The 17,545-nt window shown below is 36.0% G+C and overlaps 1 protein-coding gene across 3 annotated transcripts; it reads right to left on the reverse strand.

Annotated features, from left to right (window-relative positions):
- Positions 1 to 1,367: 1,367 nt before the first annotated feature.
- Positions 1,368 to 17,275, reverse strand: frmd5b (FERM domain containing 5b). Of its 3 annotated transcripts, none has more exons than XM_065267921.1 (14): positions 16,891 to 17,275; positions 11,259 to 11,363; positions 11,080 to 11,122; positions 10,885 to 10,963; positions 10,295 to 10,392; positions 10,009 to 10,132; positions 9,770 to 9,857; positions 9,552 to 9,640; positions 9,380 to 9,443; positions 9,050 to 9,141; positions 8,834 to 8,908; positions 8,620 to 8,688; positions 8,432 to 8,538; positions 1,368 to 3,337 (listed from the first exon to the last, which is right to left on the reverse strand). In XM_065267921.1, the coding sequence occupies exons 1-14, from the start codon at positions 16,987 to 16,989 to the stop codon at positions 2,763 to 2,765; spliced, it is 1,707 nt and encodes a 568-aa protein (XP_065123993.1). In that variant the 5' UTR covers positions 16,990 to 17,275; the 3' UTR covers positions 1,368 to 2,762. The 3 variants fall into 3 exon arrangements, with proteins under 3 accessions (XP_065123993.1, XP_065123995.1, XP_065123994.1); XM_065267923.1 differs by lacking the exon at positions 16,891 to 17,275 and adding an exon at positions 16,733 to 16,848; XM_065267922.1 differs by lacking the exons at positions 9,380 to 9,443; positions 9,552 to 9,640 and having other exon boundaries at positions 16,891 to 17,273.
- Between the last annotated feature and the right edge of the window lie 270 nt (positions 17,276 to 17,545).

Genomic DNA, 17,545 nt, shown 5'->3' on the forward strand with positions numbered 1-17,545 from the left:
ACATGCCGAGAGTATTCAAATAATATCAGTATCTAATTTCTGACGGATGTGGCGCTTAGAGGCTTTTGCATTTGAACACCCTTATATATTTTATATTCCTTTTAATACTCATTTTACAGTTTTTTTCGATTGCTAAACGACAGTGAGCACAGCTGGAGCTACATGTGCAAAACTCTAACTACAGTCTGCAATACCAAAAGTCACATGAGCACAACTCTACACACATGGCTCAAAACACCTCCGTGCAGCCAAACACTAAACACAACCCTCACTGAGATAACACACACTGTCACTCACAACACACTGAGAGGAAAAACACTAACATCAAACACCAATACACAAAATACTAACTTTATATCTTTACAGTTTTAACAATTTCAGTGATGTCACACCAAGTAATGTTTTCTTTAAAGAATGATTTATTTATTGATTTATCACAATATTTTTTTTAGAACATCATAATTTTTTAGGGTAAATGAAAATTAGCAGTTTGCTTCAGTTGTCTGTAGTAATTTACGGAATTACAGTAATGAGAAAAAAGGTAGAAACTTAAAGTACATGAAAGGTAATATTATATATAAATGAAATACATATATGAAATTGGAATTTATATTTATATGAAATTGCAATCAGCAGTGTTTGAAAGGCACAATGCTGAAATCAATTGTGTTTTGAATGTGTGATTCACAGTTTTGACAGCAGTGTGTTAGCATTTGAACAAAGTGCTGTAAATCCACAGTGTTGTGCAGGTTGTGGTTAAAGTCATGGAATAAGTGTGTAAAGTTTTGAAAACTGTGTTCAAGCAATGAAAAATGATCTAGAGTTTGGTCCACATGAACTGCTGCTGTGCAGACTGTAGTTAGAGTTTTGCACATATAGCTCCAGTTGTGCCCACTGTCGTTTAGCAATCGAAAAAAACTGTAATCAAACTTTTAAAAAAAAGATAATAAAGAATTGTAGGAAGTTTATTTTATTCAATTTTTTTTGAAAAAAAAAACATAAAAATAAACTGCTTTAATGTCTTGTTGATACAAGGGAAAATCATTCATGGTATTAAACATATTGAAAATATATGTCATGAGATTTACAGAAAAGTAATAAGGTGATGCAATACAATGATAAAGGAAGATTACTGGAATCAAATATTGATCTCAGCGACAGCTTAGTGTTCATTGTACAACAGGTTAATAGATTCACTTTTTCAGATTGACTTCCATATTAATTTGATTCAATCTACTATTGCTTTGAGAAAATGTTACTGTTTGAAATGTCTGAAACCATTTCAGTCACAGTATTTGGGAGCACTGCTGATTTATAAAACCACTTTCAGCTAAAATTTTGCAGCTGTTCGTTATTTAATTCATATAGATTGCTTTTTAATTCTCAGCCATCTTCACGTTAGCAATAAAATGTTCTGCTGGCTTGTCAACGTCATATGTATTGCTTCATGTGTATTCTTTCTTATCATTAAAACGCATCATAATTTCAGTTCCAGAGGTTTTCATGTGCCATCACTGGTACTGTTGCATATTGTTCTAGTTAAACTATAGGCTATATTTTCTAAACAAAACCATGCTACACACAACAGTATAAAGTGTCATTTTACACACCTTCTGATTTAAGCTTTATGAACCCAACAATTATTATTTGCATCAGCAGCTGCTATAAGTTTGACAATTTGAGGCTGATGATGAGTTAAAATTTACAATGACATTTTATTGAATGTCATTTAAGTGTATATACAGTAGTTACTTCAAAGATGACCTTTACGTCCTAAGTTAACCATTAAATTGTGTGTATTGTGTCTTTAATTAAAAGATTCAACAATTTCAGATTTTACTTTTGTATTTTTTCAGTTGTTTTTAAATGTTTTAGTGGAAAGTGAAGTCTCTAAAATTATTAAAGCATGGTTGAAAAATAATGACATAAAAATCTGATTATGGATAATAAGATAAACGTTCAGACTTTCCAAACCTTTCACATACCATCCCATACACTTTCTATATCATTCTCAGAACCAGACATTCTCAAGGGCACCATTTGCACAGGCTATCAGTGCTATTTTGTTTGTGACAGAAATATACATTATAAAACGTTATTAATCTGGGTTGATTTTTTTTAAATCCTGTCTGGTGAAAAATGTCTTAAATGTATGATGACCCATCCCTCAGTGTTTTATGTACACACATTGATCTTCATCAGCACACCAGATAACCCTATGGCTTTGATCCATACCATTTTTGTTTACACTGTGGTATGGATCAACTTCACACCAGTACCAACGTTTCATACTTACAAATGACCTCATCTAAAAGCTTTACTTTTCAACTTCCATCGACAATTTCAGTCTATATTGAACAAGTCTGATCAATGAAGGCATCTATGATTGCAGTATTAGGTCTCATTCATCACAGTCTAGGGGACCAACCTTTGCAGTAAGTGTATATATTAAAATATAAAAAATTTATGAGTGACGGCAGCATTTATAGAGCTACATGTACCATATTTTTACCCAACCACAAAATCGTGCTGTCGAAAAACCGAACAATTTCACAATAACTACAGCTGAAACACACACAGGTGTCCTCTTGCCATGATATTAGGGAGTCCACAGCTTTGGCTACGTTGATAGGTGTTTGGCGATGTAGATTTGAAAATACCATGACATAAATACTTATTACGTCCCGCTGTTTTACTACTACCAATGGACTCCATGATGCCTCTCAGAAGATGCAGAGGCGTGGCTACTCAAGAAACAAAATTCATTTATTAATGAGATGTCCACCCATCCAGCGCAACTTGCAAGCCAACCAGCGCCTAAGGGGACAGAAGTATTCATAGTGGAACTGCTGAAATTCGGGAGTCCTCCGGATGTCCCTAAGAAAAGCCAAGTCCAACTCAGACTCTGTAAGGACGATAAGAAGAAGGAGGAGGGCAAACAGCAGAACCACGGTCACTAAGAAAAGACGCGCCAAGCTGCAGATAAACTCATTTACCCGCTCTTCCTCTGGGCTGCGCTGGGTTGACCGTGTCTTCCCAGGACATGAACCTTTCGCCTTTGCGCCAAGTGGCCTTGGCTGGTCTGAAGCGCTCAGTTCTGTTCCACGGTCCTCTTGGATGTTATGGGGGCCATTGGTGTGGCGAACCTGAGCCTGGTCCGAAGAGTGGTCATTGGACACCGGTGTGGAAAGCATGCTGTCAGAGGGACTGTAAGAGTCCTCGGAAAACTCTGCTGTTCCATACCCTCCCTCTGCTCCACTGCCATGGGACTGGAGAAATGAACTGCCACTGGATCGTACTGGTGTGGAATGGCCACTGTCACGCAGGGACTCCAAACCTGAGATAGAGTGAAGATGTTCAGCATGATTGTGTTTACACATTCAGGATTCAGATCTGTACAACATAATTCTTATTTTGTCCACATTCAAAGTAATTTTATCATTAACTCATTTAACAGCATTTTTGTGATTTTCACAAAAGTTTCAAAAAATGCCTTTCAGAAAAATGTTCTTCTAAAAATATATAAACATACAAATATATCAAATGAAAGATCAGACCCTCTGCTTCAAACAAACAAAATGGAAAAAAAGGTTTCATCCAATCTATATTTTTTTCTCTGCTTATAATCTCTTAAATAAGTAATTTTCTTTAAAAAAAAAAAAATTCTTTAAAAAAATTTTTTTTCCTTTAAAAATATTTTTTTTCTTTAAAAACAACTTTTTTTCTTTAAAAATATTTTATTTTCTTTAAAAATATTTTTTTTTCTTTAAAAATATTTTTTTTGCGAAAAGCTGAAACAATTGCATTTTGTGACGGAATTTTGTTAGAGATCAGATTCAGATTAAAACATACAAAGAGTTTAAAATTAGTAAATAATGTTTTGGCTTCATTTTTTTCATTAATTGGGTAATTAAGCCATCTAGTAGATAATCACGGTAATGCAGATTAAGATAAAAATTCATCGGGAACACTTTTTTTATGCAAAATGCAAATGTTTTCTCTTAATTGAGGAGATAACTTGTCAATGGCGGGAAAAGAGTTAATTATATTTTAATGTTTTCACTGTATTATATGTTATTCATTATGTATTCATTGTGCCACTGATTATATTTTTATCAGAATGGGGAATTTATTTTAAGATGATCTTGCCATAGGATGATTATTGTGGACAAATCTATTACTTTAGCACATTTTATTATGAATGTTGCTGAGCAAACATAATGAAAAGCCAGAATGGTTTAAAACTGGTCTGATACAAATGTCTTAACCAAACACACTGTATGTGTATATCAAAATTATTATTTTTTTATTATTAACATTCAACAAATTTTGTAAACATTGTCGCCATGAGTCTTAATCACAGCAGCAAGTGGAGACCCTGATGAACACCTCAAACTGTGCGCAAAGTAAAAAGCAAAAGTTGGATCAACTTTAAAAATTACTTCAGTGGGTTAGCCTACAAATGTGACATTGAAAATGTAATATTTTAGGTGTTACCAATTTAAGTAAGTTATTTACTTGCTCTACTTTTTTAAGTAGCAGCTTTTTACAGTGTATTAATATTTACTCACAAGTAAATTACTGCAAAAATATTAATCTTGTAGAAATGTATTGTCCAAAACATTGGCAGAACATACTGTACATTAAATAAACCATCAGGATAGGATAGTATAACTACTCACAACCAATAAAAGCCACACAATACTGACACACCAGACACATGTTCATTGCTCAACAAACATCAGTGCATAAAAACACAGTCACAGACTTGCTTTTCTCAATGCCCATTTGTTTTAAATGACAACCCGAGTTTACCTGCAGTGCTGCTGGGTTGGACACCAAGTCTTGATGGAGCTTCAGAAGAAGCGTTAGAGTTGGGCAAGGAGGGGAAAAGAGGCAAAGCCCCTAGAGCTTTCCCTAACAGCCTAGGTCCCAACGTCAACACTCGTACCCTGACATCCCTGTAACAGTGGTTGATCATCCGCAGGTGAACGCTCACCTTTGTCTTAATCCGTATGAGACACTTTACCATGGTGTCGGAATGTGAATGCAATTTGCGCTCTGTGTTAGTGTGTCACCGCCAAACCTCTGTCCTCCCTTTACCCTACTGAACTGAAACAACACAACAGCATGTGCGTGTCTAAAAAAAAAAAGAGTATGAGATAGAGCACCCTAAAGCTGCTTTAGTCCCTGTAAGCCCTAAAGCTGAACTGCACTACATTCTCCAACCCCCACAAACCAATAATGTGTACATGGGATGTAACAAAAGAAGCCAAGCATATTTTCACCACACACCACTCATTCTGACACAAGCCACATGACATACATGGACTGTCCCTGGCAGGCTCCCTAATAATAGACTGTATAATAATAGCAATAGATGAGCAAGAAAAGTTTGTTGCTCCTATTGTCTCTGTCTATGTTGTTTGATACAAAATGCATTAAAAGTCTAGAGGACCTTCAAATCCTGCTCTTAATTTGTATTTACTGTTATCATTTACTTACATTACCATTTATGTAAATTTGTTCATGAAAACTGGTCTTGGTTCACTTTATAAATGAACATTTATTTTTTCTTTAAAAGCAGACGGTTATTAGGGGCTTTTTGGATTCATACCCTTTACATCACGACAATGCCTTCATTGTGAGTTAACACTGCTTGCATGCAAAGAAAAATAAAAATGTAATCTTATGCAACCTCAAGAACATTTGCATAAAACATAGTTTGAATATTTTAAGTGTAATTCCTATCTACAGTAGAGTTGTATCCCACAATAAATTACACATTTCACTAGTACACACAGAAACACAGGCACATATAGGCAAATCCAACATGTGTCGGTGTCAATAAAGTTACTGAAGCATGTGAAAGTCTTGTCACATGCACAATGAGAGCAGTTCTCAGGTTGCAGAGTAATAAAGAGTTGGTGTGTAAGGTATTCTTATCACTGCCTAACTATTGTTTTGTCCTTCTGTCCCAACTTTACTTAAATATATATATATATATATATATATATATATATATATATATATATATATATCTTATATATATATCTCTTTGAATCGATGTTTGTACTGTGGTTGAATATGCAAATACACCACATGAATTAATTATTTAAATTATAGTTTTGTAAAGCTTGAGACATTGAATAACTGACTGTAAATGTACTGCTACATCACATTTGTAAAGGTAAAAAAAATGGAACCTTGTTTATAATAATAGGATAACCCTGTGTCTTTTGCCAAAAAGTAGATGTTCCAATGAGAAGAAAGACATCTCTGGACCACCAGAGGGTGGCATTTCAGAGGAAATAGTCAAAACCAGAACTGGGATTGGAAAAAAAGAGAAAGCATCGCAACGATCTCCTCTACATGATCACGGAACTTATTGATTATTCTGGCTCCTTCCTAAGCTCATTGTATTTTATAGCAGCTGATGCTTATTCGAAGCTTATTCGAAGCTCCCAGTTCTGGTTTTTTGATGCTTATTCGAAGCTCCATTAAAAGACTTAAAAGGGAATTAATGTGCAATTAAAAGACTAGAAATGCCTTTTGTAAATCAAAATTGCTGGTGCTGTTGTCAGGGGAAACAGATGTTTTTGGGACTTGCACTGGACTTATGAACTGGACATCATATACACAACCAGTTTTGAAAGTCACAGATAATTTATATGAATAATGAATAAATTATCAATATATAATTGAAGGATCACACCTGTACCAATGTCAGTGCAAACATTCTAAAAATTGAATCCACAGCAACCCACTTTTGCTAATTTAAGGCCAGGAAAAATGGTTTGTGCATGTAGCACACTGTCTAAAATTCATACTCATAATGAATAATGGGTGGGTTTTGTCTTGGGAAAATCTGTAAAATAACAGTATTTGGCTGCAGAACTTTTAAAGAAAAAATATGTAAAATTATTGTTTTTGGAAATTATTGGAATTAAGAATATTTTTTTTTTACAGTTTTGTTTGGAAACCGCTGCTTCCAGTCATTTTTTTACGGTGTGCATTTTCATTTCGTTTACATCGGCCATTCCCAAACTGTGTAGTGGTCCGTGAGGGTACTGCAGGCGGTCCGTGTAAAGGCCAAAGAAAAATAAATTTTAAGAATTATGTAGGCCTATATTTATATATTTTTTTAATTAAATTGTCAAGTTATTGTCTGATTACTAAAATAGGCCAGTGGCGCTCTGCTTGCATTTAAATAGGCCTATATCAGACAGAGGATAAAAAGAGGAAGGGAAAGATGTGGAGGGGGCAAAGGGGGATATTCATATCGGGCTGGGAAATGGACTCCAATGACAATGTTGACTATATCCAAGTGTTCTTGTTACTGTATGGATTGCATACCACTCCATTGGACATAAGCCCGTTGTTCAAATGAACCATCCCCTCGGACGCTTGAGTAAATAAATAAATAAAATATGTGCCAGCTGTTTTGTGCAGTAAACTTTCTTTTAACAAACCTGTTGTACTACTGTGATGACCAGTTATAGTTTTAGTGCTAGTAAGCCTGTTTAGAGGTGCAGATTAATTCAGGACTTTGTGTAGACATATTTTATTATGAGGTGGTCCGCGAAAATTCTTGATTACAAATAGTGGTCCACACAGACAAAAAGTTGAAAAACAACACGACAATTGCCAACAAAACACATTTGATGCAGTTTTACTTATCGCCTGTGACTAATGACCCGGTTGGGACCACACACAAAACTCCACTGCTGACACGGATAAAAAACTATATCCATTCTTTCCATAATGCTGTGCTCACTGGAAAGCTAAACAAGCTTAAATTTCCCTCACAAACAAAAACACACTTCTCTAGTGATGTTGATTTGTGATTTTTATGACTTTCATTGTACTTCCTGCACTGAAATTGCCCATAAAAGAAATAGAGCAAGATCATTACGTATGAATCTTTCATGTTCTAAAAAACTTTCTGAAACTTGACAAACCCTAGAGAAGTGCATTCGGTACAGAAATACTCCTTCATACGTCCAACTGCTTTTTGAAATGAGAAATTTTTGACGGTGAATTAGCATGAGGAACCCAACTCTTTAACAGTGTTAACAAAGAATGAAATAGAACCCCATTTTAAAGCAGCCTGCTAAAACTACTTTAATTTTTAACTTCATACCACATTAATGTAATTTCAAATATTTTATTCTGTTCAGTCAGCAGGCCCAGTTCTACAGGGTGTTTGAGGGTGCTAACTATAACGAATATAAAGGATCCTACAATAAAATTATTCATAACAAATCACATTTTGTCGACACGATCAGAGAAACAAACACACATAAAAGAATCATGCCGGTATCATCCATATCATGTGGTTGATTTTGTCATCAACTTGTGAATTGCTCATTAATATACACATTTGAAATGTTTAATCATGATGTGTGTGTGTCTGTGAACATAGACGTACCCTCCATGATGGAAATATGGACTGCTCTCCTACGCGCTTGAGGAATGCTACTCTGTCGTGGACCATGTGTGATAGAGGGACAACTCCTGCTCGGGACCATCCCAGCCCTAAAGACAAACAGATGTGACATACAATAATCCCTCTCTTGAAAGCACACTCATGTGTAAAAATACATTGATGATACTCGCCTGTGGATCTCTGGAGGCTCTCTTCTGATTTTTGCGCTTTGCTCCATCACCTCCTTCGCCACTTTCCCACTTTAAAAGAATGAACGGTGCCTCAATTATACTACATACCACTGGATTAAAGAGCAGCCTTGCAGCTAATTCATTAATTATATATTCACTAATTCAGTATTCATATCTTTAAGGCCTAATTAAGCAGGGTGATAAACACACTCACCTATATCTAAAACGGCTACCCTTAAAGAATAGATTACTACTAGACACAGTGCGAACTTGACTTGATTTCTCAAACCTAAAAGACATGAAAAGAAAGAGAGAGAACCCTTAACTTTTAATAACTGAATTAAGTCAGTTAGTAAATTAGTTCGGAAGCAAAAGAAGTAATATTAATCCTAATTAAGCTGGATGAGTAATAAATGTCATGTGCACATACTGATAGAAAGCCTGGTTTTCTACACCACACTTCCACAGATGCTTGCAGGCCTCGTGTGTTGGAGCAAAGTAAGTCAAGATTATCTTCTGATCCTTAGTGAAGTTCACAGAAATTCAGAAAAGATATTTAATGGAAAAATATTTTTCCTTCCAGGCTGATTTTCCCTACAAGTGTAGTTAGTTTGACCAATAACAGACAGTATTGCAATCTCATTTGGTGTTACTAGAGTACTTTTAATAGTTAACACGACAGGCTAGTTTTCCTAAGAAATCCAGTCCTTCTTCAATAATCTGCTCTGTTAATATATGCCGCTGACTTTCAATCACCTACCTCTTGGTGAGTTGCATATATATGAAATGTCTTTCCTTCAAACTTGAGTTTGGTCACCTCGTGCCTGATTAAAATGACAATATACTGTCATAGTTATTAATACACACAGTCATTGAATCTTGACCGCTAAGCAAATGAAAATGATATGACAGATTAATTTCCCCTTTCTCACCATTTTAGGAAATGAATCCTCCTGTTACCCTGCAGTACTACAAAGCCAAACGGAGTAAAGGCCAAAAAGGCTGGATTTCCAGACACATCCTTTCATCAAAATGCAAACACACAGAAACATTTACTGCACTGTCTCTTTTTTTTAAATCAGGTACAAACAGTAAAAGTTATAAGGACAGACAGGTGATACTTTCATAGCTGATGGCTTTTGGTCCTGACCTTGCAGGGGTGTGGATCCACCCCATATGTTTCTAGAGTCTGAGCTTTCCTTAAAAAATTCAGCTCGGACGTTTCGGGGCTTTGACCTCTGTTGGAAAGAGATAGAGAGATTTGAATGAAATACTCACATACAGTAAAGTCACTTCCAACTGTTTGTTCCAAGAGACTAAACTCAGAAATGACACTGTCTGTCAAACAGATACAGTAGCACATAACTAACATCTTCTGGACTGTCTTACATCAGTTCAGTTTTGTGGATTTCAGCAATGCGGCGCTCCAGGCGCTCCGAATGCTTGGGGAAAAACTGAAACTTAGAGCTGTAACCTTCTGGATGCTTCCCTGGGTCATAGTCTCCAATCTCAGCTAAAGTAAGAGAGAATAAAACAAAGCTGTATTATCATACTGTGTCTTATCATACTGTGGAGTGTGTTGACCTAGTACAACATCGTTCATGTAACAAAGACACCAAAAATTAACTAATTTAGTAACGACTGACTGACTGCTGTGAGTGAGATTTGCTGTTACCCTGGAGAATAAATGCAGCCAGCGTAGCAGCATCTGAGCTCTTGCACAGAAGTCGGCCATGATACAAATCTCTTTTAATCTGTAGGAAGACCAGGTATCTAAAAAAACAATGTAGAACATTGAAAAGCACATATTTAAATGTGTAGCTTTCAGTGTGTTGATTCTGAATGTATTCTTGATTAAAAATGAAGAGTACATGAAGAGTTTAAATGCAAAGCCTTCTAAGTGTTTCCGACATGCTTTCTTGTAAATTAGCATTTTAATCAGGTTTATTATCATTTTATTGGTATCATTTTAACAAATTTGTCTTTCGCTGCAAAACCCTCTAACTCCTTTAAGGTGCCTTGCTCAAGGGCACATCTGTCGCAACCTGCCAGTTGTGAGACTCAAACTGGCAACTCTTGGGTAACAAGCTCAACTCTTTAACCACTAAGCTATCACTGCCCCTCATTTTTTATTAATGTAACAAAGCTTTCGAACTTTTTGCATCTGAATGCTTCATATAGTTTATTTTTAATTAGATACTGGTAAATGGAAATCACCATGAATAATATAGACTTTGCTGTTCTACTCAGTAGAAAGAAAAGTACCTTGTGATTTCTTCTTTCAGAGCCGCAGGGTCTGGAGGATAAAACTTCACACGCAGACACATGGTGTATGGTGGCAGAGCTAGGACATAAAACATTTAAGTGGATGTAATCCAGCAGACAAAGTAAATTGCCACCCTTTAAAGGAGGACATTTGAAGGAAATCACATCACAGATGTTTGGTAAAGTATGACTTACATTTCATTTGTTTGGTTATTGGTTTGCTAAACTCCAGCCAATGCTGAAATAACAAAGTATAATAAAGAAGTGTCTATAATACTTCTGTAATTCTTGCTCATATCCTCACATACATTTCATAACACACAAACTTCCATTTTGGTAACAACTATATACTTTATTATACTATGACAGCTCACCCGTTGCTTGTCTGGATCCACAAATCTGATGCCAAAGTAATCTTTCTCCAGCAAGTTTAGATGCTGACAGACCTGCTCGAAGAGCCACTGACCCTTTGCATCCCTCTGGAACATAAAGACAAATCAATCACTATAGAAAAAAAATGTTAGGCAGGTTTGAAACAGCTTAAAGTTAACAATATTTATAATTTGGGGTGAACTAACACTTTAGGGTGAGAGGATGTGTGTGTTTGGTCTGATGTCCTGCTCAGTTGAATCATGTATGTTGCTTCCAGAGAGATCTTAATATTTCAGAATCTCCCAGGAGACATCAGAGCTCAATCAAATATTAACATTCACACAGCACTTTAAAGGTCTTCTAAGAAGCTGTGTGGTTGAGGAAAGTCAAATAAAAAAGTGTTGGAAAGATGATCAAGATTGAAAGACATTAGCTCATGATGACAGCTATGCAAAATCAAAACAGGTATCATCTCAACTGGTAGCCTATCCAAACAGCAAAATATCTCACAAACAACTAAAAAAATCATACCTTCACCTCTCACCACACATCTCTTATTTTAAAATAATGATACATTTATTAATAACATTTGAATGATTAATCTTTAGCAAATGAAGAACATACTACAATATGTGTGTGCGTGCATGCATACGAGCTTGTTTGTGAGAGAGAGACAGAGTGAAGAGTACAAGATGATGATATTGCTCAGTAGATGATGATATACATTCTAAAAACGTAAGTAAGTAATAAACTAGAGTAAACATGATTTTTCTCATTTGGACTTATATGGTCATAAAGATCAGCTACAGAGATCCAGAGAACTATAGAATGTAAAAAAATTGGTATAAACAAAGGCTGTCCTGCTGCTGTTGTAGACATATATGGAGGTAGTATGTCCATCTGAATCCAATGTTTGCATAACACTCTGTCTAGGGTTCTTGTAGCTCAGTGATAGATGATTGAGATAGCAATGCATGCATTTTCAACCCAGGGAACACACAAACTAATAAAAATACCTTGTATTCCTTGTAATGAAATGCTTTTATGGATGAAGCACATTCCACATGTACTACACTCTTAGAAAGTATGTGTTAATTTTTTACACATCTTTGTGCGTTACGCTTTTAACACATTATGTGTAACTTTAACATATTATGTGTCATTTATGTTGATTTTGTGTTAGAATATAACACATGTTGTGTAAAAGTAACACAAAATGTGTTGTTTCAATAATAACACATATGGGTGGATCATGGAACAACGCATTTAGTGTGTTGTCCCAGAATCAACACTAATGTGTTAACACATTTAATCTATGAGTAAGATGACTTAATCTGGTCATTTTATAGCAGAAATGTAATATAATTTTTTTTATCTTATGACTTTACTTCAACTAAGAAACAGCATTGTTGTCATTTAAAATTTTCTTGCATATTTATGTCTAAAACTTATTTTTAACATTCAGTCTGTTGGAATTTTGGTGAGGTTTTGGGGGTTGGATCTTGGCAATGACATCTACATCTTAGGTTTGTCACATACTGTATAGCTTCCCTTTACTGGATGAATAGTGTCATTAGTAGTGGCGGGACATATTCTGTATGAGGCAAATAGGCTTTATTGGGCGGTTTCCCATAACAAGGATTAGCTTAAGCCAGGACTAGGCATTAGTTTAGTTATGAAATATAACTAGTTTTAACAAACATACATTACTTAAAACATTGCTTGTGTGCATTTTTAGGAAAAACAAAGGGCACTGATGTATTTTTAGATATGTTGTTTTTAGTTTGGACAGCTCTTACAATTATTTTAGTCTAGCACTAGTCTATTCCCTGTCCAGGACCCCCCCCCCCCCCCCCATAATGTATCCTAAATCCTAGATGTTTTTCAATACACCCACTATTAAACATCACTTAATATTTTATGCCTTGGACCTATACCTTTTAACGAACAAAATTCAGAAAACTAAAAAATGCTAAGTGTAATGAACTTAAAATTAATAGTACAAAATGTTTTGAGGAATAGCATTTGTGCCTAAATATTTTTATTATTTATTCATTATTTATTAACAACATTAAAACTTGATTTTAACTACAGGGGGCCTTTATCAATGAACTTGTATGGATTAACTTGTGTATGGATTGACCGGTATAAATATAGTCATAGATGCAGGGATGGCATTAGGAAAAAATCAACAAACAAACAAAAAGGAAGCCTTTAAATGAAGGACGATTGGGGAAAGTTACAGTTCATCTTATTCTTGGTTTGTCTCATAACATTAGCTCAAGTCATTAGCAAAGTTGGTAACTGTCACTGCTTCAGGGAGTGTGAGAGGGATCTTGACCATTGGAAAAAGATGCACATGCAGTATTATACCTTGTCCCGCAGTCAATATGAAAAAAATACTGCTGACACGTTAAAGAATGTAGATGAAAGTAATGAATAACTCTTTAATGTTTTTTTGTTGTTGTTGAATTAGCATGACTGAGAAGCTCGATCTGATCAGGCAGGAGAACTAGGCATACCCAAAGGCCATTTTACAAAGCAATTACACAGTACGGTGAGTTTATAATATCCTATAATATATTTGAATCATTACTCCGAAGCTCAACAATAACAGCAGGAGTACTATGGAAAAGGCATATTTTCAAAATAAAAATATAAGTGTTATTATATTTAACAGATATTTGAGCAATCACATTCCTTGTTTGCATATTGTGACATTTTAGCAAAAAAAAAAACATCTAATAGGGCATGTTGTATAACCAGGCCTTGAAATCGGAGGGGTACTTGGGGGATTGAGTTGAGGGAATCACGTGACAGCCACCAATCAAATGTCATAAATATGAGATTTTTTGCATCTGTGGTTAACAGTATAAAATATGTCCCCAACTAGAATCCCCCCAATGAACCATGGCCATTTTGACCCCTATACTGTATATATCACAGACTATATTATACTTTGTATATAATTTAGAATGTATTGTGATACTGGAAAATAACAAATTCTAAATCTTACAAAAGTTCCATGATTTCCATTCTTAAGATGGTACATTATAAGCTTACCACACAGAAGGTATCTGAACATACATGACGAGAGCATTCAGGTCAATATCATTATCTCAATTTTGACAGAGGTGGGGTTTAGCTGCTTTTGCATCTGATCTACTCAATTGAAGAGCATATCCCCATTAGAACAACTATATGTTATACTACTTAATGATGCTGCCTTGAGAAGTGTAAAAAGCAATTGCATACTGCAAGACATTGTTTTCTTGAGGACATGCACCCAACAATAAAACGAACCCATTGGAAGTTTGCAAAAAATTCCAAAACTTTATGGTAAGATAAACTCTTAGCTGGTGTTTTAGTTTAGTTTAGTTTTTGCCCCATTGACAAGCTGAAAGAGTCATATTTATGCATTATTTCCATCTGTGTATTTATTATAGAACTGCAACAAATAGTTTTAATTAGTCTAGTTGCATGTGGAAACTCAGTAATGCAACAGTGTACAAATAAGTGAGAATTAGTAAAGCGAAACATATTATAATAAAATCATCAGTATGGTGCCTTTCATTTGCATTGCATGTTTGGCTAAACAAGAAGCAGTGAAATACATCTGAAAGGCAGCTGCTGACCTACACAAAGGTGAGCTCTATAATGAAACTATATGTGAGAGTGTCTCATATATCTGGTCTCTAGATGTGTGACTTCCAGGAGCCAAACACAGTCAGCAGTCTCTTAAAAGGGAGAGGCCATATTTCACTAATAAGCATTTTATCACTAACCAAACTCCATTGTACAGATCAATCAATTGTAAAGGACAACGCCAAGTTGATAAGGGGAGGTAAGGACGGCTGAAGCTGAATGTCTTCCATGTATCTTTATTTTATCAAAGTCTCATCCACTGTATATTACTCCATAGCACATAATCACCGTATTTGAAAGAATTCTGTGTACGAGACGGTGTGTTGTGCATGCAAGTAAACATGTGTGCACATATCCTGTCTGACGCTTGTCTGACGAAAGCAGGAGCAGCAGGGGAATGATGATGGGATCAGTCTGTTGCCATGGTGACCACAGCATCACACAGAATTCCAAGGACAATGGAATGTCACAATCCTGCACTGACATTCCCAGACATACATGACAGATACGACCACACACGACTAATACCAAGAATGAAGACAATCACCAAATGCATTATTCCATACTGCTTTACTCAAGAGTTTGTGATATGTCATGTGTAAACAAGTTACACATCCACAACACATTTACACCTATCATTTATTTTGCTTCAAAATGTTGCCTACCTGAGTCAGACAATCAATATCCTTGAGAAATATCATTCTTTTGTAACTTCCTGATGAACACTCAACTGCTAAATAAAATACTAAAGTGTCTCTATAAATTCTGTATTATTCCTGACTGTATTGCATCAGAGTCTATGCTTTTAAACAAGCATGTACATTAATTAGGTTTAAACATTAGGGGGATTTTGAAGTATCAATCGTACATGTTTCTATTAATTATTATATAAATATTTGGGGGGGTGTAAAGGCTTTGATTATTGAGGGGGTAACTTATATTGTGTCTTATAATCATGTGGTAAACATAGCTAAAAACACATTTATTGTCTTGCTCAGTCAGCGTGTTATTTTATAGGGATTTACAATGCAAAGCCGGCAACCAGCCATCAGTCGTATCCCAACTGTTTAGACACAAGACACTGACATATCCTCTTTTTTATACAGTAAACAGCTTAAGACACCAATAGTAAACAATACATCAGTATTAGCAGGGATCTGTACGCTGCATACTATTTATCTATGTGCAGAGGGTTATACAAGTTACTGTCAAAAATTAAAGTTTGGTAAGTATTTAGCATAAGACCCATTTTGATTGTGGTACTGAGTATCCCCTGCTTATGGCATCATTTTCTTTTAAGAGTCATAGATGTAATATCCATTATGCCTCCATTTTTAAAAACAAAAAGGTTGCCCACAACCTGTACACTTCATACGTAGAGAGAAATAGATTTGGTAATCTAGTTTGTTCTGTCATCAACATTCAATCACATATTGGTCAACAGAGAGCTGCTTAAATGTGCACAGACTCAGACTTTTCCTGCAGATTTGATACTGTAACTCATAAAACCCAAGACCACAATATGCTATAAAAGTCTAATACAATCTTTCAACTCATCGTTCTACTGTCTATCATTAGTGCATAGTTTGCCCCAAGACGTAATTGCAATGGGATTAAAATATCCATAACACTGACGTAGCACCTGAAACCTTGGCACTGGTCTCTCTTTTCAGACTCCTCTGCATGGACCAAGCGCACCCAGAGAATGTGACTCAGGTCTGAGCGAGTCTGGAGATACGTGACAGGTGACCTGCTGCTCTCTAAAGGCTTCACACGGGTCACCAAACACGCGCTCGTTGACTCATAACGTACGCCAAAGAAAATTAATTACCCATTACGCATTGCAGCCCTCGTGCTGTGTACGGATTCGTGCAGATACTCGAGGATTTTCCCGCTTGAATGCGCAGCATCAGCACCGCCAACATCGAGACACGTGTGTCAGTGACGGGGATAACCCGTTTGTGATGATGAAAACATGTTAATACTGACCTGAACCGTGCAAGCGTATTCCGAGTCGTCCAGCAGTCGCACCGTACAGTTGAATTCCCTGTCAAGACTACCGCTGCCACTCATCAGTCGACTCAACATATTGGCCAGTCAATAGAGACGCAGGGCACGAGAGCATTTAGGATGAGCGCAACATGTTCCTCGCTGCAGACATACCCAACAGACCCTTCTCGGTAATCAGGAGACCTTTTGAGTCATTGCTCCCCATCATTATCCTCTGGATCGGACGGTGTAGTCTCCTCTGCCGTTGGTGATTTTATGCCAACGTTGGAGGTAGTCCAATGCACTGAATAGACCCAGGCACAACAGCCCATCCATATTCATGCATTATTTCTGGGGAGGGCTGAGGCAGATTTATTCACTGAAAGCAGGTTAATGATGATAAGGGTTTCAGGGGATGAATTTATCTTATTAAAAATCTGAGAAGAAAATCTGATCAGTACACGACACTCATCCTGTACAAAAAGTACATCACGATCCGCTTGGAAATTCTCTAGGCTTATGATGGTGTTTGGGGTAAAACTTACACCAAGGAGTCATTTTTTCTTTATTTATTTCAAAGGTGCCCAGGGATGTTGTTAAATATTTCCTGATATTCGTCTTTAAAAATAAATAAGTATTCAAAGTACTTCCCTGT

This window comes from Paramisgurnus dabryanus, chromosome 2, assembly GCF_030506205.2.
Source record: "Paramisgurnus dabryanus chromosome 2, PD_genome_1.1, whole genome shotgun sequence".
NCBI classification, from domain to species: domain Eukaryota; kingdom Metazoa; phylum Chordata; class Actinopteri; order Cypriniformes; family Cobitidae; genus Paramisgurnus; species Paramisgurnus dabryanus.